Consider the following 26,568-nt stretch of genomic DNA (forward strand, 5'->3'; position numbering starts at 1 on the left):
GTCACTGTATCCAGAAGGGGTACCTGAGCAAGACACCCTCTGTGTTCAAGTGAAGGCAAGCATCCAGCAGAGGGCAGCAGAGCGGAGCCGTTATTGGATGTTGCAGGGAAAATTTGGATCAGTGCATTGCAGTCACTGTATCCAGAAGGGGTACCTGAGCAAGACACCCTCCATGTTCAAGTGAAGGCAAACATCCAGCAGAGGACAGCAGAGCGGAGCTGCTGATTGGCTGTTGCGGGGAAAATTTGCACCAGTGCATTGCGGTCACTGTATCCAGAAGGTGGTTTGTGGAAGAGCTGTTGTCAAGTGACCATTAAACCCCAAACACTTCTTCAGTGTTTCCCTCCCTACCTCCTCCTCTAACAAAAAAAAACAATCACTGTAAGGATCCCAGCCGAGTAAAGATCAAGAGGGAGACTCGAGGGAAGGTAGAAGTAGAAAGAAGTGAACCGTGATGTCACAGCCAGCAAGTAAGTGATTGGCTGGTGACTGATAAGTAGTTTAAAAAATGGCAGGAGATCTCAGACCCGTGTTATGCTCCTCTTGCTGAATGTGGGAGCTCAGGGACGTGGCTGATGTCCCTGGCTCCTTCACTTGCGGGAAGTGTGTCCATCTGCAGCTCTTGTTAGACCGCATGATGGCTCTGGAGCTGCGGATGGACTCACGTTGGAGCATCTGCGCTGCTGAGGAAGTCGTGGATGGCACGTTTAGCAAATTGGTCACACCACAGATTAGGATTGCTGAGGGAGAAAGGGAATGGGTGACCAAAAGGCAGAGAAAGAGCAGGAAGGCAGTGCAGGTGTCCCCTGCAGTCATCTCCCTCCAAAACAGGTATACCGTTTTGGATACTGTTGGGGGAGATGGCTCAACAAGGGAAGGCAGAAGTAGCCAGGTTCATGGCACCGTAGCTGGCTCTGCTGTACAGAAGGGTGGGAAAAAGAGTGGAAGGGCTATAGTCATAGGGGATTCAATTGTAAGGGGAGTAGACAAGCAGTTCTGTGGTCGAAAACGAGACTCCCGAATGGTATGTTGCCTCCCAGGTACACGGGCCAGGGATGTCTCAGATCGGCTGCAGAACATTCTGAAGCGGGAGGGTGAACAGCCAGTTGTCGTGGTGCATAAAGGCACCAATGATATAGGTAAAAAACGGGATGAGGTCCTACAAGCAGAATTTAGGGAGTTAGGAGCCAAGTTAAAAAGTCGGACCTCAGAGGTAGTAATCTCAGGATTGCTACCAGTGCCATGTGGTAGTCCGAGTAGAAATAAAACAATAGGCAGGATGAATGCGTGGCTTGAGAGATGGTGCAGGAGGGAAGGGTTCAGATTCTTGGGACATTGGGACCGGTTCTGGGGGAGGTGGGACTACTACAAATTGGACGGTCTACACCTGGGCCGGACTGGAACGAATGTCCTTGGGAGTGCTTTTGCTAACGCTGTTGGGGAGGGTTTAAACTAATGTGGCAGGGGGATGAGAACCAAATGAGGAGATTAGTGGACAGTAAGGAGGTAGTAACTAAAGCCTGTAAGGAACTAGATCATGAAGTCAGCGTGACTAAGGGGAAGAGTAGGCAGGGAGCAGATGATAAACAGAAAGGGACTGGTGGTCTGAGGTGCATTTGTTTTAATGCAAGAAGTGTAGTAGGTAAGGCAGACTAATTTAGGACTTGGATTAGTACCTGGGAGTATGATGTTATTGCTATTACTGAGACTTGGTTGAGGGAAGGGCATGATTGGCAACTAAATATCCCAGGATAACGATGCTTCAGGCGGGATAGAGAGGGAGGTAAAAGGGGTGGTGGAGTTGCATTACTGGTCAGAGAGGATATCACAGCTGTGTTGAAGGAGGGCACTATGGAGGACTCGAGCAGCGAGGCTCAGAAATAGGAAAGGTGCGGTAACAATGTTGGGGCTGTACTACAGACCTCCCAACAGCGAGCGTGAGATAGAGGTACAAATATGTAAACAGATCATTGAAAGATGTAGGAGCAACAGGGTGGTGGTGATAGGAGATTTTAATTTTCCCAACATTGACTGGGATACACGTGGTGTCAGAGGTCTAGATGGAGCAGAATTTGTAAGGAGCATCCAGGAGGGTTTTCTAGAGTATGTAAATAGTCCAACTCGGGAAGGGGCCATACTGGACCTGGTGTTGGGGAATGAGTCCAGCCAGATGGTTGAAGTTTCAGTCTCAGTTACTTTGAGAATAGTGATCACAATTCTGTAAGTTTTAGAATACTCATGGACAAAGACGAGAGTGGTCCTTAAGGAAGAGTGCTAAATTGGGGGAAGGCCAACTATACCAAAATTCGGCAGGAGCTGGGGAATGTGGATTGGGAGCAGCTGTTTGAAGGTAAATCCACATTTGATATGTGGGAAGCTTTTAAAGAGAGGTTGATTAGAGTGCAGGACAGACCTGTCCCTGTGAAAGTGAGGGATAGAAATGGCAAGGAACCATGGATGACACGTGAAATTGTGAGACTAGCTAAAAGGAAAAAGGAAGCATACATAAGGTCTAGGCGACTGAAGACAGACGAAGCTTTGGAAGAATATCGGGAATGTAGGACCAATCTGAAACGAGGAATCAAGAGGGCTAAAAGGGGTCATGAAATATCTTTAGCAAACAGGGTTAAGGAAAATCCCAACGCCTTTTATTCATATATAAGGAGCAAGAGGGTAACTAGAGAAAGGGTTGGCCCACTCAAGGACAAAGGAGAAAAGTTATGCGTGGAGTCAGAGAAAGTGGGTGAGATTCTTAACGAGTACTTTGCATCGGTATTGACCGAGGAGAGGGACATGACAGATAGATGTTTGATTACTCTAGGTCAAGTTGGCATAAGGAGGGAGGATGTGTTGGGTATTCTAAAAGGCATTAAGGTGGACAAGTCCCAAGGTCCGGATGGGATCTATCCCAGGTTACTGAGGGAAGTGAAAGAGGAAATAGCTGGGGCCTTAACTTTGCAGCATCCTTGAACATGGGTGAGGTACCGGAGGACTGGAGAATTGCTAATGTTAGCCCCTTGTTTAAGAAGGGTAGCAGGGATAATCCAGGTGAGCCTGATGTAAGTAGTAGGGAAGCTGCTGGAGAAGATACTGAGGGATAGGATCTATTTCCATTTGGAAGAAAATGGGCTTATCGGTGATAGGCAACATGGTTTTGTGCAGGGAAGGTCATGTCTTACCAACTTAATAGAATTCTTTGAGGAAGTGACAAAGTTGATTGATGAGGGAAGGGCTGTAGATGTCATATACATGGACTTAGGAAAGGCATTTTATAAGGTTCCCATGGTAGGCTGATGGAGAAAGTGAAGTCTCATGGGGTCCAGGGTATACTAGCTAGATGGATAAAGAATTGGCTGGGTAACAGGAGACAGAGTAGTAGTGGAAGGGAGTTTCTCAAAATGGAGAACTGTGACCAGTGGTGTTCCACAGGGATCCGTGCTGGGACCACTGTTGTTTGTGATATACATAAATGATCTGGAGGTAGGTATAGGTGGTCTGATTAGCAAGTTTGCAGATGACACTAAGATTGTGGCTTGTGAAGGTGGCTGCATAGGCGATAGAGTGGTCAAGAAGGCATACGGCATGCTTTCCTTCATCGGAAGGGGTATGGAGTACAGGAGTTGGCAGGTCACGTTACAGTTGTACAAGACTTTGGTTTGGCCACATTTGGAATACTGCGTACAGTTCTGGACGGCACATTACCAAAAGAATGTGGATGCTTTGGAGAAGGTGCAGAGGAGGTTCACCAGGATGTTGCCTGGTAAGGAGGGCGCTAGCTATGAAGAGAGGTTGAGTAGATTAGGGTTATTTTCATTAGAAAGACGGAGGTTGAGGGGGACCTCATTGAGGTTGACAAAATCATGAGAGGTATGGACAGGGTGGATAGCAAGAAGCTTTTGCGCAGAGTGGGGGTCTCAATTACTAGGGCTCACGAGTTCAAGGTGAGAGGGGAAAAGTTTAAGGGAGATATGCGTGGAAAGTTCTTTACACGGAGGGTGGTGGGTGCCTAGAAAGCATTAGCGGCAGAGGTGGTAGAGGCGGGCACGATAGCGTCATTTAAGATGTATCTAGACAGATACATGAATGGGCAGGGAGCAGAGGGATAACGATCCTTAGAAAATAGGCAACAGTTTTAGACAGAGGGTCTGGATTGGCACAGGCTTGGAGGGCCGAAGGGCCTGTTCCTGTGCTGTAATTTTTCTTTGTTCTTTGTTCTTTGGTTTCCACAAACGTGGACCAGGTGTACCTGCACTTTGTGGGGGGATGTGCGAGGTGATCAGGGCTTTTGGGTGGTCAGACTCCAGGCAGGGTGGTACCCTGGCACACCAATGTCACCTGGGGTCTGCCAGCCTGGCACCCTGACAGTGCTAAGGTGCCCAGGTGGCATCTTGCCTGTGCCAGGGATCGGTCCAGGAGATGCCCTACCCTCATACGTTGGGGTGCAGGGAGCTTGATGGCCCCCTAATTAGTAAGTTGGGAGTTGGGTGAGTCCAGAGGCCAAGGTGGGGAGGGTCTAGAGATCGGGCACCATTTAAAAATGACACCCCCATCTCTTCCTGCACTGACGAGCAGGGCCTGATCGTGCCGGAAATGGGACTAAATGTGACCTCGGCAGGGCGTTCCTTCCGAGGCATGGAATTGAAGCAGTGTACTGTTTAATAGCGGGGTCATTCTCGGTGCTGCCAGAGCTGGGAAACACTCGGCTAAATGTGCCCGGCATGGGACTCTGTTTCATTTCCGTTATGTCGCGCTCCATGTTTAATTTTGGTACAAGGTTTAGTGTGGGTGCTGAAGGAAAGCATTGACTTTTCCTGCCTCAAACTCCGCAGCTAACCCCCCTCACCTACCATAGGATCCTGACAGGGATGGCCCAGCCACCGATCAGGCTCCCTACCTACTTCCTGGGAGTGGCCCCAGGCCACAAAACGTGCCTTAGCTCAACATCGACTGCCTGCCTGGAATAGGTGGGAGATTAGCTGCCGCGATTCAAATGGGTCACAAGAGTAAAAATCAGAGATATCTGATCATCACGTGAAAACGGTCAAAATGTATATTACATGCTTACAAGATATAAGTGCAATGCATTTGTCAGACTTTGAAACGTCAGTGCTAATGCACAAAAATGATGTTTTGTTTCTGTTACAGATGGAATGCGTTTTAATCTGACAGTAAGAGCTGACAAGAGTGCTTGTCCTGTGCTGTACAGTGGATTGGGTTGGGAAAGCAAAACCGTTGCCTGTGTGGCCAACTATCAATTGAACTTAACTACCCAAGGTTGGGGTTTAATTCAACTATATTACAGGTAAATTATTTCAGTGAACCAAAAGATGTGCACACTGTTCCTGCAAACATAGTTCACCACTTTTGAACATTTAACATTTTCTTTGATTAGAAATGAAAGTGGCCGACAGATTCCAGATGTCATTCCAACTGGAAAGTTCCAGGAACCTGTGGCGCCGGAGTGCTTGAAGTTGGTGCTGGCGCTCTCCGAGGAAATGTGCCAGTGCGCTGCATTAGTGGGCAGTAAAGGGGCTCAGCTGGCACAGCTGATAGAAATGCGGAAACTCTTTGGGTATCAGGTAGGTGATCAAATAAAACTCTTTGTTTCATCTTACGATAAAAATCTCTTGAGAGGTGTTAGCCAGGAATCACTGATAAATAACAGGCACAGCAGGGAACCCATTTCCCTTTAGTCCTGCAGTGTAGCACATCCTGAAGAGAGGATGTCACACGGGTAGGCTTCATGATCAGGTTATACCAGCCAGTTGGCTCTGTGTGGCAGATGGGTTTTAGTGACCCAATAACCCATCCTGAAGGGAGGCAGCCATACACGCACACCAGAGACAAGTATCTTGTTGGATAACCCAAAGCTGAGAGACAGAGCTCCAATATCCATTTGCTGGGCCTGTCTGCGATAGATTTCAAGCCCTACACCGACTGACTTGGAGGCTGACTGGTAACCATGGCCAGGATTTTATGTTTTCCTGATATGCTCCCACTGCCATTCTCAGGAAAAGAATGTTGGGAAACCCCATCCCATGAGGCTACTTACTGCTTAGTTCTTCCCCAGAAATGTCCGGTGGGCTTTTCCAGATGTTTCCATCTACTCACCTTTCTGCGGTTTCCGTCAATATTCTCTCAATGTTAAGACAGCCACTTGGGACAATTCCTGAGGAAACACCTGCCGTACAAAAGAGCGCAAGTACTGAGAACCAATACACGTCATGTGAAATGATATCCTGGTCTGTTTGTCTTCCAGTATTCTGTACCCTCTGGCCTTTGTGTCACCATTGCAGCTCTGAAATACCAGATGAAAATGAATGGCAGTCTCCAGGAAGTCGTGGCAGAGCTGAACAACGTGGTTTGGTATTGTCATTATTTTATCACAAGTAGGAACTTACACTCACATCGCAAAAAGAAACAGAAGATGGTAACAGTCAGTAGGACACTTTGTCAGGACTAAAAGGGTCTACACATGAATTTCTCAGGGTGAAACCTAACCACAGAAACTGTGCAATGCAACTGGTAGCAAATATGATACTTACATTGAGGCCAATGACAAAGAAAATTGAGTCAGATAATATGGCAGCCATGTTGCTAATGTCATTTGTGCATCCTCACTGAAAATGAATTTCACCTCCATTGACATACATTTATGCAGCAGAACCGGCTGACCTGCTCAATGGCTCCGCCCTCTCTGCTTGTTTCACATTTTCTGCACCTGCGTTCCATTTCATTCTTTGTTCTATCATATTTCCAAAGCACCACTCACGCCTAAGGATGCTCTCTGGGGTTTAGAAGCATGGGGGTGGGGTGGGGGGGATCTAATTGAAACATAAGATCCTGAGGAGGTTTGACAGAGTGATGGGCAACCTAGTCCAGTGAGTGGGCCGCATGAATGGTCCTCCATCACCTCAGTGGGCTGCAAGATTGGAATCAGGCATGTTCACTAACCATGACCATAAGATTGAATACATTCAATACACCTCAAATATTTCATAACAAGTTACAGAAAATGCTCAGTCATGCATATATTAATACACCACATCAACATCAAGTGGTAAAAACAAAATAAATATGCCATGACTTGACTGAATGGTGGAGCTGGCTCATGGCCAGACTCCTGCTCATTTGTTTTACTGTTCTTACATCTCAAAACACTCACAGTTGATATTACTTATCAGATGCAGGCACCAATTGTTAATCGGATGCCTAACAGCCAACTTACACAGACCTAGGGCCTACAAACCTTAGACGATGGCTTAATCTATCTCACGTTGGTTGATGAAAATAACAAACATTGAGGTAAAGGGGTCAAGTACAGAAGGATAAGAGTTCAGAAGAGTGGGAAATGCTAAAACAGCATCAGAAGTCAAGGGAAGGGATGCTTCCCTTACTAACATCATAAGAGATTTTACATTTATTCCATTTTCTGTATTCATGTATTTCAACAGCAGAAGAAAGAAAGGAAACCTTCAGGACGTTTGCAAAAGGTAAAAAGAAAGCTAAATCAAGACAGTTTTACCCCATGTTCACAGTTTATTTTACAACAAGCTGCTATCTCCAAAATCGAAAATTTTTCTTTGGAATTCTTTTGCATGTAAAGTTGTACCAGATCTTATTTTCTGCCACCTACAAATATTTCCTTAAACAGCTGTCTGTAAAGCAGCAAGGTAAGTGCTGCATGGACAACTGTTATGAAAAAGGACTAGATATTCGGCACAATTTTCCCAAAGATGCCTGATGAGTGTCGTTTTGGGCGTCTTTCACGGGATGATTCCCACTCGGTGTTTGGGCACAATACAGGGGTGAAATATAATGGAAATGAAACAGAGTCCTGTGTCAAGTGCGTTTTGCTGAGTGTTTCCCGGAGCTGGCAATGCCAAGAACAATCCCGCTTTTAAATGGGACTACGTTTTATTTCTGGGCCTTGGTGAGGAACGCCCTGCTGATGCTGCATGTCCCGTTTCCTGCACTAAAAAGCTCTGCTAGACGCCCAACGCAGCCTCCAGACCCTCCAAACATCTAACTCACCAATAAGGGGGTCATCGAGCCCCTGCAGCCCATCTCATAAGGGCAGGTCACCTCTAGGCCCAATCCTCAGGTGGGGCTGGGGGGGCAGTCAGAGGAAAAAGGACACAAAGATGGTTTTCAGCACCCTCCACTGATGCCAGATTACTCAACTGGGCACAGTGCCTGATAGCAGGGGAACCCCCTGAAGAGGATGATGGGAAAGCTGACAAGATTTGTTGGTCAGCCATTGGGAGGCAGAGGAACTCCCATATAAATTTGATTTAATCCCCAAGTCACAGGGATAACGGGTGTCGATTGGCTCATTCATCAAGTTCAGTGACATCCCACTGCTGTCAGCCAGGAATCCTGTACCAGCCTCTTCTGTCCTTCGCCTTCTAATCACGGGAGGTTTTGGCACTGCCAGGAGACTGAATGTGGGTCTTTCCCATGATTAAATGGGCCTGGCTGCCATGTTGCTCACCATGATGGACGGCATTAAATTCCACCCCTTATATTTCTATCTGCTCACTAATATGATAGTTGAGACCTTCTTTAACTTGTTTCGAACAACCCGTTAGGCTAAAGGCAACTGATCAGTTAAATAAATGGATTGAAAAATACCACACTTTCAACATTGAGAAAAAGGGACGATTCACGAATAGCCAGGAAGAGTTCTTGGAGGGAATCACCTCTCATTGAACTCTAGAAAAATAATTTTAAAATCAAATTGTCAGTTAACCAGGATCCAATGCCAGTCGATAATATAAAATAAAAGCAAAATACTGCGAATGCTGTAAATCTGAAAGAGAAACACAAAATTGCTGACTAAACTCAGCAGGTCTGGCAGCGTCTGACGAGAGAGAAACAGAAGGCTGGATTCTCCGTTGGGGGCATCCTCTGTTTCGCCAGCAGCTTGCCCGCAGGTTTCCCGACGCCATGGGAGTGGCCACAATGGGAAACCCATTGGGAGCGAAGAATACCGCTGCCGGCGTGCCCGTCAGGATTTTGGATGAGCTCAAAATTAAGGAAGGTGGAAGATGGAAGACCCGGCAATAGAGATTGGAATAGCTACAGTATATAAAGATGCTCTGATCAATGATGTTAATGGCTTAATCCACTACACAGTCTATCACAAGACATTTTCAGACAACATATATATGAGTAAGAGAAAGGGGATGAAGGAAAAATAAAATTGAGAACCATGATTCAGCATGGAAGAATGGTATGGTAAGGTAATTGGGATTCCAAATAATAGATCAAACAGCATCAGAAAACACCAAAAGACCTGCAAGGAAAATTGATTAACCAAAAGAGACTTTTTTCAAACCAAAAATCTACCTTTGAATGTCTCACCAACGCATTGCAAATTGTAGTGAGATTTGGCACATGACCTGCCTATTAATTCTTCTCTAGGTGTGTTGAATTGTTCAGGAAAACCAAACTGGCTACAGAGATAGAAAATGCCATTCATAATCAGCTTGAAGAGCTGAGGCTGCTGGGAGCAGAGGAACGATTGGCCGTCAGGTCCAGTGCAGTCTGGGAGGACACAGAGGACACGTCTGCTGCTGGGCAACTCGAGACTAAACTGGGATTGAAAGGCTTTGAACAGGTAAGTGTAAAGTGCTCAGTCAAAATAATGATTTTCACTCTGGGACGGGGGGAAGGAAAGGGCAGGCCACACTTGATCCCATGCTAATCAACTCATTAGATATGCATGCGCGAGGAGCACAGTGAGTGTAACAGCGGGGTGGGCATCAATATACCTTGACTTCTCTCCACCCGACCATGGTGAAGCCCATGCTGAAGGACCACAGCTGAGTTCTCCTCTCATCCATACATCCATGTGAATGAAGACTACAACATTGACCAGGGTAATGAAAGCCAGGCCTGCGCACCCTGCCTCAAATATTATGGACTTCCCTCCATCACTCTCGCAACACATTCGAGAGACCCTTGCCATGCCATCATAGATGTACCACTCACCCCATTATCAGCCATGACCATCTACCCGGGACACTCATGGTTCCAAACCAACATATGATTGTCGTCCCACAATTTGATTTGCCCCATGTGACATCAAGAATCCTGAAAGTGCGAGATACTGCAAAAGGCTATGGGCCCTGACAATATTCCAGCAATAGTACTGAAAGCATGTGCTCCAGAACTTGCCACACCCCTAGCCAAGTTGTTCCAGTACAGCTACAATATTGGCATCTACCTGACAATGTGGGAAATTGCCCAGGTGCGTCCTGTACACAATAAACAGGATAAATCCAATCCAGCCAATTACCGCCCCATTGGTCTACTGTCCGTCATCAGCAAAGTGGTGGAAGGAATCAGCAACAGTGCTATCGAGCGGCACTCACTCAGCAACAACCCGCTCACAGACGCTCAGTTTGTGTTCTACCAGGGTCACTCAGCTCCTGACTGCTGTGTTATATTACTATTGCTGGTAGCATGTTATATTATTTGGAGTAATATATGTTACTCATTTGTATATGTGACAAGTTCTTAACTTTGATGATGGTGAATACTCAAAGATGTCCAGTGATAACAAATAATTTATTGAGTAACTAATCAATTAACTTATGAGTTTGATTCTTCAATACTTTTACGAGCTATAAAATTAAACAAGATAGAATTAAATTAAACTATGAATATTACACTTGCACTCTGAGCTAACTATACACTTCTGTTCTCTAGTCACAACACACCCGAAGAGAGCGGAAAACAGATTGAGCGTGCATTTAAACCCCTTGTTAACGTTGTCCTCTAGCGATCCTGTGACATTAACCCTCTATGTATATCCATATACAGAGATCACTACACGGACCTCATTACAGCTTAGGTTCAAACATGGACAAAAGAGCTGAACTCCAGAGGTGAGGTGAGAGTTACTGCCCTTAACATCAAGGCAGCTTTTAACCAAACATGGCATCATGGAGCCCTAGCTAAACTGGATGCAATAGGAATCAGGGGGAAAGTTCTCTGCTGGTTACCTAGCACAAAGGTAGATATTGTAGTGGTTGGAGGTCAATCATCTTCAGCTCCTTCATTAATTACCTTCCTTCCATCATAAGGTCAGAAGTGGAGATGTTCCCTGGTGACTGCACAATGTTCAGCACCATTCATGACTCCTCAGACACTGAAGCATTCCATGAACAAATGTAGCAAGACCTGGACAGTATCCAGGTTTGGGTTGCTAAGTGGCAAGTAACATTCATGCCACTTAAGTTCCAGGCAATTACCATCTGCAACAAGAGAGGATCTAACCTTCGCCCCTTGAGATGCAATGGCATTACTATTGTTGAATCCACCACTATCAATATTCCAGGGGTTACCAATGACCAGAAGCTGAACTGGACTAGCCATATAAAACTGTAGCTACAAGGGCAGGTCAGAGGTTAGGAATCCTGCGGCGAGTAACTCACCTCCTGATTCCCCAAAGTATGTCCATCATTTACACAAAGAAAGAGGATTCACGGGCAGATGACCCTATCATCCCAGTCCAAAATGCCAAGGTTGAGTGACAGACTCTGCCATTTAAATGGCCTCAACCATCTTTTATCAACATTACATTGCCATATAATGTCCAGATTAATATCTTTCTGATTTGAAGACAATGACAAAGTAGTCTTTGCTTATAATTTTCATGGTCAGAGGATGAATCTTTGCTTCCACAGGTTTATGATGCTGTGAAGGAGTGCTGGGCCTCTCTCTACTCATTCCAGGCAGTACAATATCGCCACCAAAGGGGGCAACTAGTGCCATCAAGCATGGGTGTGGTAATCCAACAAATGGTATCAGCTCAGGCAGCAGGTAGGGTTTGCCACGTCTCCTCGGGCAAACATTGAAGTTGGCAAACTGGCAGAACAGATCATCCACACAATGTGTCTCCGTAAACTACATCTCTTTATTGCTCAAAGGGTGAAGGTCAATTAGCCACCAAATATGTATTGATGGAATAATGAGAACCTGGTGGTGTAAGGGATGAAGCTGGTTTGGTGGCCTTTATCTGAAAGTTTTTTTAAGGTCGTGATATGTACAGTTTTTCCTCGGCTGTTGAAGGAACAGACTTAAAGAGCTTCAGTTGCTAACCTTATTCATGCTTTCTCCTGTTGATATGTTGCATGAGGCTAAGTGCTGATTTGGCACTTGTAAATTTAATTAATTCCGGTTAAATCTCCAACCTGTTTAAGCATAACATCCTGATGTAGTTCATTCACTTTCTCAATCCTCATTACGGGAAGGCCTAAGTTTATTACTGTGTTGAAATGTGTACTGTTCGAAGCATGGCTTTTCCATTATAAAAAAATCATACTTTGCAACACAAGTGTAGGACTTTTGTTTGAAATGCTTTCTTGACAATATTGTTCCAGGTGTGTTATTCACCTGTGATCCCCTCACTGGCCACCCAGGAAGGCTGATTATCAACGCAAACTATGGACTCGGAGAGGTGAGACACTGCAACTTATGTTCTGACTTTGAAACTCAATGTAATTAATTTTCTTTTATTTGTTCATGGGACATGGGCATCGCTGGCTGTGGGCGCAGTTAAGAGTCAACCACATTGCTGTGGGTCTGGAGTAACATGTAGGCCAGACCAGGTAAGGATGGCAGATTTCCTTCCCTAAAGGAGATTAGTGAGCCAGATAGGTTTTTACGACAATCGGCAAAGGTTTAAGTTAAGGGACAGCAGTATGACCCAGAGCTCTTTCTGTAAATCCAGAATGCCAGCATCCTGATCTGTGCATGTATTTATAAATAACAACATACAACAGTCCGGTTTAGCTCAGGTGGCTGGATGCTTGGTTCGTGACGCCAAGTGAGGCCAACAGCGTGAGTTCAATTCCCGTACCAGCTGAGATTATTGATGAAGACCCCGCCTTCTCAACCTCGCCTCGCGCCTGAGGTGTGGTGACTCTCAGGTTGAATCACCACCAGGTCAGCTCTCCCCCATCAAAGGGGAAAGCAGCGTATGGTCATTTGGGACTACAGAAACTTTACTTACAACTGGGCGGAACGATAGCACCGTGGTTAGCACTGTTGCTTCACAGTGCCGGGGACCTGGGTTCAATCTCTGGCTTGGGTCACTGTCTGTGCAAAGTCTGCACGTTCTCCCCGTGTCTGCTGGGTTCCCTCCGGGTGCTCCGGTTTCCTCCCACAAGTCCCGAAAGACATCCTTGTTAGGTAATTTGGACATTCTGAATTCCCCCTCCGTGTACCCGAACAGATGCTGGAATGTGGTGACTAGGGGATTTCCACAGTAACTTCATTGCAGTGTTAATGTAAGCCTACTTGTAACACTAATAAAGATTATTGTTAATATTAGGAGTTCCTTCAATCCGTTCAGCTGTTTATAAGGGATTAGGCTTCAGCTAATGTGACAGGTTGGCTCGGTTGAAAGCTTTCTGGTTCTAGGTCAAAAAGTTGTGCTTCAAAGCCTCACTCCAGAACACATAATTTGGGATTATACTTCAACACCATAAAAAAAATGTACAGAAGAGAATTCTCTTGGTATCTGAGGAAGTGAGAGTGACTGCACTTGGCATCAAGGGTGCATTTGACCGAGTATGGCATCAAGGAGCCCAAGAACAACTGGCCTGGATTCATAGTTTGGGAGAACCCTGATGTTCTGCCAAGTGGTGGACCGGAGCAGCGTAAATGGATCGGCCCCCTTTTCCCCGACATGGGATTCTCTTCTGCCTCGGAGACTCCACTACCGACTATAGTCAATTGGAATCAGGGAGAAAACACTCACTGGTTGCAGTTGCACCTTGCACAGAAGAAACTAGTTGTGCTTGTTGGAGGTCAATGATCTCAGTCCTAGGACATCACTGCAGATGTTCCTCTTATGGGCGGCATGGTAACACAGGGGTCAGCACTGCTGTCTCAGAGCACCAGGAACCCAGGTTTGATTCCAACCTTGGGTGACTGTGTGGAGTTTGTGCATTCTCCCCATATCTGCATGGGTTTCCTCAGGGTGCTCCAGTTGCCTCCCACAGTCCAAAGATGTGCAGGTTAGATAGTTTGGCTGTGCTAAATTGCCCCTAATTGTCCAAAGGTTAGTTATGGTTATGGGGATGGGGCAGTGAGTGGGCCTAGGTAGGGTGCTCTTTCAGAGGGTCGGTGCAGACCCGATGGGTTGAACGTCCTCCTTCTGCAATGTAGGGATTCTAGTCAATGAATACTCGTGAAGCATGAGGACAACCAAGGCAAAGCAGCCCACTTGGCACTGGCAACATCCAATCCCCTCATCACTGCCACACAATGGCTGCCATGTGTAACATCTACAAGATACACTGCAGGAACTCACCAAGGCTTCTTCGGCAGCACCTTCAAACCCACGTCCTCTACCACCTAGAACGTCAAGGGCAGCAGACGCATGGCAGGTTCCCCTGTAAGCCACTCACCATCCTGTCCTGGAAATATATTGTAACCTTTTAAGTGTCACTGGATCAAAATCCTCTTTACACCAGCAGAATAACACTGTGGGTGTACCTACACAACATGGGCTGCAGATGTCCAAGAAGGCAGCTCACCACCAAATTCCCAAGGGCAATTAAGGATGGGCAATAAATGCCAGCCCAGCCAGTGACACCCATCCCATGAAGGAAGTTTTAAAAATGGATAAATATTATTGTCAAGTGCACCCATCAGCATTGAGCAGTCACTCCCTCATATGGAAGATGCATACACAACATGAACATGCTCTGTAATGAGTCATCTAATCCAGTATGTTACAGTAAAATAAAGTTGCCATTGTCCCAGATGACCAAAGGCTGCTTCCCCTTTGAGGGGGAGAGCTCACTGGTGGTGATTTAACCTGAGGAGCACCACACCTCAGGCGAGGGGCAATGTCGAGAAGGCAGGGCCTTCACGACTAACCTTAGCCGGTACGGGAATTGAACCTGCTTCTGTTGGCCTCCTTCTACATCATGAACCAGTTGTCCATCCAACGGAGCTAAGCCAGCTGCCAATATTTAAAATGAACCTGACAATAACCAAATCTTGGAGGAATTGAAGTCTGAAAATTTATCTTCAGTGATTCACTACCCAATGAAAAATTTAGTTGCATTTTTCCATCTTACTGGATTTCAGGCTGTAGTCCAGGAATTGATAGTCCATTCCATGCCAATTTGGGCCCTCAACAGAAGTCTTAATCAGCGAATGGAACATTCCTGAAGTCTTAGAATACTCCCAGAAGAGTACGCTCTCTCCTGAGTCATTCAATGTTGGAAAACAACAGTATTTGAAACAAATTATTAAATTGGGATACACTGTTGGAAACTGTCAGGTTGGGATCCAAATGTGTTATTGATTGACCATAAGCTCAGTGGAAAATTATCTCCTGATTTGAACTGTTCAATTCAGGGATTATATTTGAACTCAGAGCCTTCCTTAGCTGGTCTCAATCACAGCTCTGCAGGCGGCTGTGACCTGGAAGACACATTTCAGAATCTTATCTCACCTGAAAATTTCAGGTTTACCCCGATTAAAACACTCCATTGATGACGGTCCTAACTCAAACCATACTTCAACATTTTCCCCATTCCCTCACCACATAAACATGTGTGTGTGTCCAGGGAAGTTGGTGGGAGAGGGGGAGGGGGGGGGGGGGTGGGGGGGGGGGGGGGTGGGGGGAAGAGTTGGGGAGAAGAGGATGCAGGGAGAGCAATAAGTTATGAAATGTATTTACTTGAAATGACCATGATAGAAACATAGAAACATATAAAATAGGAGCAGGAGTGGACCATTCAGCCCACTGCATCTGCTCCAGCACTCAATATGACCCTGGCTGATCCTCTATCTCAATGCCATACTCCAGCACTGTCCCCATCTAGCCATGCCGTTCATGACTAGAAATATATCTATTTCTTTCTTGTGTAAATTCAGTGATTTAACCTCCACAGCCTTCTGTGATGGAGAATTCGACAGGTTCACCACACCGAGAGAAGAAATTTCTCCTTCTCTCAGTCCTAAATGGCTTAGCCCCATATCCTGAGCCCCCCCCCCCCCCCACTCCCAACGCTAGCCAGGGGTAACATCATCACGGCATCCAATCCATCCAGCCATGTCTGAATTTTATATGTTTCGATCAGATCCCCTCTCATTCTTCTAAATTCCAGAGAATACAAGCCTACTACATCCAATCTCTCCTCACAACAGTCCTGCCACCTCAGGAATCAGTCTTATGAACCATTGCCGCACTCCCTCTATGGCAATTAGAACTTTTCTTAGGCAAGGAGACCAAAGCTGCACACAATACTCAAGGTGTGGCCTCACCAAGAACAGCTGCAGTCAGACATCCTTGCTGCACTATTCAAATCTTCTTGCAACGATGGCCAACATATATTTATCTCCCTAACTACTGCATGCTTTCTTTCATTGACTGGCATACATCGACACCCAGGTCCATTTGTACATCAACATTTCCGATCTATCAATATTTAAGTGATACTCTACTATTCTGTTTTCCTCCCAAAGTAGATGACTTCACACTTATCCACGTTATACTGAATCTGCCAAGTATTTGCCCATTCAATTGTCCAAATCTCCTTAAAGCCTCTTTGCTTCCTCCTCACCACTCAACAATTCCACCTAGTTTTGTGTCGCAGCAAATTTGGAAATATAGGGTGGGATTCTCCGGCCGCGTTCGCCCAGCGACCGGAGAATCCTGCATCAGGCCAATGGAGTTCTCCATTGTACGCAGTTTGCCCGTGGCGTTCCTCCAGCGGGTAGAGTGGGAGAATCCAGCCCATAATATTTGATTCCCTCATCCAAATCGTTGATATGAATTGTGAATAGCTCAGGCCCAAGCACAGATCCCTGTGCTGCTCCACTCGTCACTCTCTTCCAATCCGAAAAAGACACATTTATTCCGACTCTGCTTCCAGTTCTGCTAACGAATCCTCAGTCCATTCCAGTGCATGATCCCCAACCCCCATGCGCTTTAATGTTGCACACTAACCTCTTAAAAAAAGTTATTGACGGGTAGATTATTGACTCTATTTTCATTATCCTTTTCTCAGTCAGTGGTGAGTGGCAACGTGATGCCAGACACAATCACTCTCTCTCACAGTCACAAAGGGCCATGCCAGATCATCAGGAAGGAAATGGGAACAAAGAAGCAGCAGATAAAGCAAGCAGGTGAGCAGAATTATCTATCAGAGCACCCACGACTGACTTTCAAGAGCTGTGAGTCTGAACCATGTTGAGGGAAATGTTGATAGCCTGTCTGTAATGTTGCTTGATATTGGTGAAGTCTAAAATCTGCAATGTAGCTTTTTCGTGAAAATTGATGGGATTCATTTGCTTCAATTCTAGCTGAAGGTGGAATCGTGTATGAAGATATTTTAACGTTGCAAGCTGCACAGTGCTGCATTAGTGAGGATATCATTCTGAGATTAGGACAAGTGGCTCTTCAGGTTTGTATTTGTTTACATTTAAATTACGAAACTTCTTTTGATCTCTCGGCAGCAAATATTCAGGACTTAGAAAATTTGTTACCAAAGCTACACTTGGAATGCCGTGAAGGAAAATGCACAGGGCGGGATTTTTCCAGCCCTTCCAACCAGCGGGATCTTACAGCCCCACTGAAGGTGACCCCCAGCGATGGTTTCCCCGGCTGTGGGAGGGCAGCATGATAGCATTGTGGATAGCACAATCGCTTCACAGCTCCAGGGTCCCAGGTTCAATTCCGGCTTGGGTCACTGTCTGTGCGGAGTCTGCACATCCTCCCCGTGTGTGCGTGGGTTTCCTCCGGGTGCTCCGCTTTCCTCCCACAGTCAAAAGATGTGCGGGTTAGGTGGATTGGCCATGATAAATTGCCCTTAGTGTCCAAAATTGCCCTTAGTGTTGGGTGGGGTTACTGAGTTATGGGGATAGGGTGGAGGTGTTGACCTTGGGTAGGGTGCTCTTTCCAAGAGCCGGTGCAGACTCAATGGGCCGAATGGCCTCCTTCTGCACTGTAAATTCTATGTAAAGCCCTGCAAAAACATCCTCGACATCAGCGGGACCGGAAGGCTGGAAAATCCCTTAAAATGCGGCACGATTAGAATTCCAGATACAAGGGTGCAATGAGCAATACCTGTTCAGTTCAGAGGGTTTGGGATGTATCATAATGACTATGCTCACAAAGACTACAGCAGTCTGTGGTCAATCTTTAAGGTGTCATATTCTGCAGACTGGCCGAAGCGAATGATGAACTACAGAACATCGAGCTTAAATAATTTTTTTATGCAACAACTGCTTGATAGAATAACCAGGAAAAATAAAATAATAAACGACTAACGCTAATTAACTGTTGTAGAGCTACTGCACAATACGTCTATCCTCCAGCACGACCTACTCCCAAATCCCAACCACAAGGGGTTTATACTGCCACCTAGTGGTCAGATGTCATGCATAACATTACGTACAAACTTGCTTTTTGCATATCATCACAAAGGGCACTTGAACCGAGGAACACCTACAAGGTTCACTGAAAGCACATTTGCGAAACTGGTCAAAAAGACCACATGAGTGAGGAAGGGAAGTATATGGCCACCCATCAGATTGGGAGGAAATAGCATGAGAAGAGATGTGGCAGGACTGAGAGCTGAATGTTCCTGATTACAAAATATTCAGAAATGAGTTAAGTAGGTAAAATGGAGGTGGTGTATTAATGTTAATCACAGATTCTATTACAGCAACAGAAAATGGAGCTGAGATAGGCAATGGTGCAAAAGTCGAATAGGGTCAATGAGTAGCAAGGGAGCAGTTAATTTGATGGAGGCTTGTTATAAACTGCCAAACTGTAGAAACTGTGGAAGAGCTGTGTATGGCAAATTACCGACAAATGCAGAGATGGTCAGTTTAATTAGCCAAAAATAGGCTGGAGCAAAAGTAATATGAAAGATCTGTGAAGAGGAATTTATCTATTTGCATACTGGGACAAAAATAATTAAGGAAAAAAGCAAATCCCCTTGTAGAAAAAAACCAAACTTGCTATGTTAAACCTGTAATTATGTTATACCGTCATTTGCTTGATCTTTCATTCCTACCTACTGATCCTTGCTTATGGACACTTCTCCATAGAATCCATACAGGGCAGAATGAAGCCATTCAGCCCATCGAGACTGCACGACCCTCCGAAAGAGCACCCTATCTCGGCCCAATCCCCACCCTATTCCACTAACCCCAATTAACCTACACATCTTTGGGCACTAAGGGGCAATTTATCATGGCCAGTCCACCTGCACATCTTTGGACTGTGGGAGGAAACCGGTGCACCCAGAGGAAACCCACGCAGACATGGGGAGAATGTGCAGACTCCACGCAGAATCCCGAATCCCTGACGCTGTGAGGCAACAGTTAACCACTGTGCCGTGCTCATCGTAGTAGCTCTGTTCTCAACTAATGAGATATGCGCACAACTTTCATGGGATTACCTTGGTCCCAACAGGTATGAGTACTAAAACGTTACTGAAAGAGTACTTTTCCTCAATTTTACACATGTACATGATAGTCAATTTTTAAATCGCACAAAATTAAAGATCAGGATTTTTAGGATAGGCAGGCAACTTCCCTACCCACCATCTGAAGAGTTAATCATGAATACATCGAGACAGATACTGGCTGCCTCGCAGCCATTTGAGGGTCCAACAAGCATTTATTGACTGGAGATGGGCCTTCCACCCCTCAGTCAAGTACAATCCTGCCTTGCAGAGCTGCCAGCCAAACTAATTGTTTGGCAGCTCTCCAGCCCCAGCAGCACCTGAAGCTGCAGTGGTCAGAACTGGAACTGCAAGCGGATTCATAAGCCCCAAGAGGAGCAGTTAAATATGAGATACTCAGGATGGAGAGAGAGGAGGTAAGGCCTGGGGGGAGGGGAGGTGTTGATGGAGCACCCCACACCCCTTCCTTTCCATAGTCTGAGCAAGGTCACATTCCAGGCTCCCCCCAACCCCTTCACCTTCTTTACCCTTGAACTCCTCCCGTCTTCCTGAAAATAGAGGCTGGATGGCAAATGAATTCTTAAGTGGTCATTAATTGGTCAGTTATGGGTCTCAACTGAGGCAACAGTGGGTGGGCCAGCCCATCAATCCCACCACAGAATCGCAGAGATTGGGGCATGGTGGAGCGTGTTATGGGAGAGGTGTTTTCAGAACCCCAAAATGTATCATGGAGTTCAACCAACCTCCCCCTTTATTGGATTGTTGCTTTGAACACGGCTTGTTCCCGAGGTGTACTATTACAATTATGGACACATGGTTTTTAAAACAAAACAATGTTTATTCCATGAACTCAAATTAACCTTTTAAATAAACATTGGATCTCTTAACACCCCTTACTTCAAAGATAACCCCGAAAACAATACACTACCCAATCCTGCAAACTGTTCCTATATACATCCACAGACTTCACCTTCACAAAAACAGTAACACCAGGTTACAGAATATATATATTTTCTGTTGGATGGGAAAGATATACATCAGCTTGCAGTCTCAGCACGTTTTCATGCAGCACACAGGCACTTCTCAAAATGCTTTCTCAGGACTGGCTTTCTCCTTTCAAGCAGCTCTCAGCAAAACACACAGACACTCCCAGCTTTCTCCTCAAACTGAAACTAAAAACATCAAAATGGCTGAGCTAAAGCCCAGCTCCACCCACACTCTGACATCACTGCATTTCTTAAAGGTACATTGCTTAAACAATCCATTTCTTAAAGGCACTCTCACATGACACTCGTGTTAGAAATTTTAGAGATCCCCCCCCCCCCCCCCCCACGCCCACACCTGCAAACCCACTGGTGTGGAAACATTGGGCTGAATTCTCCGTCCCGCCGCGGCACATTTCTGTTTCACCACGCCGGCGGGATGCTCCGTTACACCAGCCGGTCAATGGGGTTTACCATTGTGAGGCAGCCCCATGCCATCAGGAAACCCCTGGGCGCCGGCAAAACGGAGAATTCCACTGGCGGAGAATCCCGCCCAAAGTTCTTTCGAAAAAGTGTATTTAATTGTGGAGAGCATTATAGGATACAGGCCTGATTAACAGTAGATGCCAGATTGAATTTGACATGAAAGAATGTGAGCAGATAGAGTTTGTGAGAAGAAAAATAGGAGAAAATATATACACAATATTGTAAAAAATTTAGAATAAGTAAAGGGGCAGAGAAACTAGTGGTTTAGAAGTGGGAGATCAATTTGATGAAAGTATAAAAATGCATATGGTGCAATAGTCTTTTTAAATAGGGGTGTAGTATGCAATGGCAAATGGATAAGGCTAAACTTACTAGTTAGGGGAAGATTAGAGTATTCTGTTCAGTTTCAGGTTGTGTAATTTGTATGAGTCAATAAGGTCATATAAAGGCAACAAAGGAAAATCACTAAGATGATACCAGAGATGAGAAGTTTTAGTTGGTTTTAGTATTGAGGACAGAAACTATTGCTCCTTTTGTTAGAGTAGAGAGGGTTAACAGATCTGATGGGCAGAAAATTATCTAAGATTTGGATAAAACAAGATCAAGTTCTTCCCAAATAGGAAAAGAACAACTTCTGCTGGCCAGCGAGCTGGTAATGAGAGGGTGTCAGTTTAAGATTGTTACAAACCCCACAAAACCCACTGGGACAACCCGATTAATCTCAATAATCTCCCCATGAGCCTCGTGGAGCACAAGCTCCCCCACTGAGGGCCTGAGACTCGTTAATTCCACAGGAGAAAATCCAGCCCAGGCAGGAGCTGAACTGCAGAGTAGTCCCGGCTGGGACCGAGACTGTTACTTGTAAATGTGGTGATATGTATGTGCACAGTAATGTATATAGTTAGCTATTAATGTATATAGTTATCTATACAACCTCCGACCATCAGGTGGCGTTAGAGATCCACCATGTGACTCCAGAGATCCGGCAGTTGCTAGTAAGTCGTATTAGAGGACAGTCGCATTAGAAATAGCTCCATGAGGATGCATTTATTCCTTACTGTTTGTATTATAATTTGTTAGTTATTTTTCCACGTGTTCATTTTGTTAATAAACTATCTTACTAGTCAAAGAAATATGTTCTAAGTGCATCTTTACCACGGCCACAACACAGAACATAGCAGCAAATACTTTCCTTTTGGAATGAAACCATTTTTTGATTCTCCTTTCTGGACTCCACCTTGACGACCAAAACAATCATCACCAAAAGAATGAAGGGAGTGATTAAAATCTCTTTCTCATTCAAAAGGTTGTTAATCCCAGAATACTTGACCAGAATCAGAATCCATCATTGATTTTAAAGAACTGCCTGAACATCTGAAAAGTGAAGATATAGAAGGATAAGTAGAGAGAGTAGGAATAGTTATTTCAGAGAGGCATCACACGTTTGATGAGCTGAGTGGTTTCCTTCTGTGCTTATGAAGTTTTGCGATTCGGAGATGGCCAGTTACGTAATACCTCATTTATAGTCTCACACTGTGTTATAACTCACACGAGACCTATGGATCAATTAGCCTCCCCATGAGCCTCGTTGAATACAAGCTTCCTCAGCATGGTAGCACAGTGGTTAGCACTGTTGCTTCACAGCTCTAGGGTTCCAGGTTTGATTCCCAACTTGGGTCACTGTCTGTGTAGAGTCTGCACGTTCTCCCCGTGTCTGCATGGGTTTCATAGAACAGTACAGCACAGAACAGGCCCTTCGGCCCTCTATGTTGTGCCGAGCCATGATCACCCTACTCAAACCCATAACCCAACAACCCCCCCCCCCCCCCCCCCCCCCCATACCTTACATTTTAGGACACTACGGGCAATTTAGCATGGCCAATCCACCTAACCCGCACATCTTTGGACTGTGGGAGGAAACCGGAGCACCCGGAGGAAACCCACGCACACACGGGGAGGACGTGCAGACTCCGCACAGACAGTGTCCCAGCTGGGAATCGAACCTGGGACCCTGGAGCTGTGAAGTATTTATGCTAACCACTATGCTACCGTGTTGCCCACAAAATTCGGCCTGCACGGTCCCCAGTTTCCTCTGGTTGCTCCAGTTTCCTTCCACAAGTACCGAAAGACGTGCTTGTTAGGTGAATTGGACATTCTGAATTCTCCCTCTGTGTACCCGAACAGGTGCCGGAATGTGGTGACTAGGGGCTTTTCACAGTAACTTCATTGCAGTGTTAATGTAAGCCTACCTGTGACAATAGGGTAGGGTAGTTTCGACCGGGACCTGGAGAGTATAGGTAAATAGTTTCCATTGCTATCAAATAAGTTTCTTTACTCCTCTCCTTTTGGCTCCTCTGTGGCCACTAAATTGAAATTCAAAATTCGGCTCTTCAGGTAGCAAAAGCCACAGGACGGCCAATAAACCCGCTGCCCACCCGAGGTATGCATCAACCCAGAGCCCACACTTTTCATTTGGAACAGCCCGATGACGAATGCATGCAGCTGAACTGCATTACGGCACCAAAGTTGCCCCCATTCAGAACACCGTTCAGGTAAACGGTCACCCTCCCGGAATGGAATTGGACCCTACAGACACAGTCTCGATCATTGGCAAACAAATGTTTGAGAAAATTCAGTCAGGCGTCCAATGGTTGAACTTACAAGATATTGAGGCAAGACTGATATGGGGGAACCACTTGCCATAACTTGGACCACGATGTCGCGATTGGCAGTGGGTTTTTCAGTTGGCCGGTGGAGGCCTTCATGAGGTACTGAGGAAATACCCAAAGGTTTTCAAAACTGGGCTGGGGAAAATCAAGGGAGCCATGGCGAAAAGAACATGTCGACCCTGAAGTGTAGACTAAATATGTTCGGCCTGCACGGTCCCCAGTTTCTCCCTCGGTGTACTCGAACAGGCGCCGGAGTCTGGCAACTAGGGGATTTTCACAGTAACTTCATTGTAGCGTTAACGTAATTCTACTTGTGACACTAATTTATTTTTTTAAATAATTTTTATTGAAGAAATTTTTCAAAATACAAAATACAAACATTTTAACCCCCCCTACATTTAAATTTAAATTATATCAAAACAAAGTCAAACCCCCCTACTTAACAAAAAGTCCCCCCCACCCCCTACTCGCGCGTCCCCCCCATCCCCCCCCCCCCCGCCGGCGAACCGACAGTCAGACCAACTTATCATTTCTGGCAGTGTCCTCGGGCAGGCCTTGCCCGTGCCACCACCGCTACCGTACTTCCTTCGTTGTTGTCCCCCCTCCCCCCCCCCCCCTCCCCCCCCCTCCCTCCGCCCTCCCCTCCCCTCCCGGGTTGCTGCTGTCACGACCTCAGTTTCTATCTCTGATCTAAGAGGTCCAGGAAGGGTTGCCATCGCCTGAGAAACCCCTGCACCGACCCTCTCAGGGCGAATTTGATCCTTTCCAATTGGATGAAGTTTGCCATGTCGTTTAACCAGGTGTTAACACTTGGAGGCCTTTCGTCCCTCCACTGAATCAAGATCCTCCTCCGAGCCACCAAGGACGCAAAGGCTAATATTCCAGCCTCCCTCGCCTCCTGTACCCCCGGCTCCACCCCAACCCCGAAGATCGCAAGTCCCCATCCTGGCTTGACCCTGGACCCCACCACTCTCGACACCGTCCCTGCCACCCCCTTCCAGAACTCCACCAGTGCCGGACATGCCCAAAACATATGTGCATGATTCGCAGGGCTTCCCGAACATCTAATACACCTGTCTTCACCCCCGAAAAACCGACTCATCCTTGTCCCCGTCATGTGGGCTCTATGCAGTACCTTAAATTGAATGAGACTTAGTCTCGCACATGACGACGACGAGTTGACCCTCTCCAGGGCGTCTGCCCATGTCCCGTCCTCTATCTGTTCCCCCAGCTCTAACTCCCACTTATCTTTCAGCTCCACTACTGGTACCTCCTCCACCTCCTGCATAATCTTATAGATGTCCGAGATCTTCCCCTCCCCGACCCAGACCCCTGATAGCACCCTATCACTCGCCCCCCTGTCGGGAAGCGCGGGGAACCCCTCTACCTGTCGTCTGGCAAATGCCTTCACTTGGAGGTACCTGAACGTGTTCCCCGGGGGGAGCCCAAATTTCTCCTCCAGCTCTCCCAAGCTCGCAAACCTCCCCTCTATAAACAAGTCCCTCAGTTGTCTAATACCCGCCCTCTGCCAGCTCTGGAATCCCCCTCCTGTATTTCCCGGTGCAAATCTGTGGTTCCCTCTTAATGGTGCCCCTATCAGACCTCCCACTTCCCCCCTGTGTCGCCTCCACTGCCCCCAGATCTTGAGGGTGGCCGCCACCACCGGGCTCGTGGTATACCTCGTGGGAGGGAGCGGCCATGGTGCCGTTACCAGTGCCCCTAAGCTTATGTTGCCGCAGGACGCCCTCTCCATGCGCTTCCAGGCTGCCCCCTCCCCTTCCATCATCCACTTTCGTACCATCGATGTATTTGCCGCCCAGTAATATCCTGAAAGGTTGGGTAACGCCAGCCCTCCACTATCCCTACTCCGCTCCAAAAAGACCCTTCTAACTCTAGGGGTGCCATGTGCCCACACATACCCCATAATACTACTCGTTACCTTCTTGAAAAAGGCCCTGGGGAGGAAGATGGGCAGACACTGGAACAAAAACAAGAACCTCGGGAGGACCGTCATTTTAACTGACTGCACCCTCCCTGCCAGCGACAGCGGCACCATGTCCCACCTCTTAAACTCCTCCTCCATCTGTTCCACCAGTCTAGAAAAGTTCAACTTGTGGAGGGTCCCCCAGTTCTTTGCCACCTGCACCCCCAAGTACCTAAAACTTTCAACTGCTCTTTTGAAGGGGAGCCTCCCAATTCCCTCCCCCTGGTCTCCCGGGTGTATTACAAAGACCTCACTTTTCCCCAGATTTAATTTATACCCCGAAAAGTCCCCGAACTCCGCTAGTATCCCCCTTACCTCCGGCATTCCCCCCTCCGGGTCTGCCACATACAACAACAAATCATCCGCATAGAGCGAGACCCGATGTTCCTCCCCTCCCCTTGTCAGTCCTCTCCACCCCCCTGAACCCCTCAGTGCCATCGCCAACGGCTCAATCGCTAATGCAAAGAGTAAGGGGGATAGGGGACATCCCTGCCTAGTACCTCGATGGAGCCCAAAATATTCTTGCCTCCTCCCGTTTGTTACCACACTCGCCATCGGAGCTGAATAGAGCAGTTTTACCCACTTGATAAATCCCTCCCCAAACCCAAACCTTTCCAACGTCTCCCACAAGTATTCCCACTCCACCCTGTCAAATGCCTTCTCCGCGTCCAGCGCTACCACTATCTCCGCCTCCCCCTCCACTGCTGGCATCATGATCACGTTTAACAATCTCCGGACATTTGTGTTAAGTTGGCGTCCCTTCACGAACCCCGTCTGGTCTTCATGGATTACCCCTGGCACACAGTCCTCTATCCTGGTTGCCAGGACCTTTGCTAACAGCTTGGCGTCAACATTTAGGAGGGAGATGGGCCTGTAGGACCCGCACTGGACCGGGTCCTTGTCCCGCTTCAAAATCAAGGAGATCAGGGCCTGCGACATTGTTGGGGGCAGAACCCCCCCCTCGCGCGCCTCATTAAAGGCTCTCACCAGCACTG

The 26,568-nt window shown here is 46.6% G+C and overlaps 1 protein-coding gene across 1 annotated transcript in view; it reads left to right on the forward strand.

Moving 5' to 3' along the window:
• Positions 1-26,568, forward strand: part of LOC119971133 (putative phosphoenolpyruvate synthase) — a 114,399-nt gene that overhangs the window by 25,421 nt on the left and 62,410 nt on the right. The window contains exons 10-18 of the mRNA XM_038806300.1: positions 5,146-5,302; positions 5,393-5,579; positions 6,260-6,366; positions 7,455-7,493; positions 9,427-9,622; positions 11,697-11,832; positions 12,393-12,469; positions 17,046-17,163; positions 17,341-17,441. Coding sequence (XP_038662228.1) covers positions 5,146-5,302; positions 5,393-5,579; positions 6,260-6,366; positions 7,455-7,493; positions 9,427-9,622; positions 11,697-11,832; positions 12,393-12,469; positions 17,046-17,163; positions 17,341-17,441 — 1,118 coding nt within the window. The remainder of the gene's footprint in view (positions 1-5,145; positions 5,303-5,392; positions 5,580-6,259; positions 6,367-7,454; positions 7,494-9,426; positions 9,623-11,696; positions 11,833-12,392; positions 12,470-17,045; positions 17,164-17,340; positions 17,442-26,568) is intronic.

Source organism: Scyliorhinus canicula, chromosome 9 (assembly GCF_902713615.1).
Source record: "Scyliorhinus canicula chromosome 9, sScyCan1.1, whole genome shotgun sequence".
Lineage (NCBI taxonomy): Eukaryota > Metazoa > Chordata > Chondrichthyes > Carcharhiniformes > Scyliorhinidae > Scyliorhinus > Scyliorhinus canicula.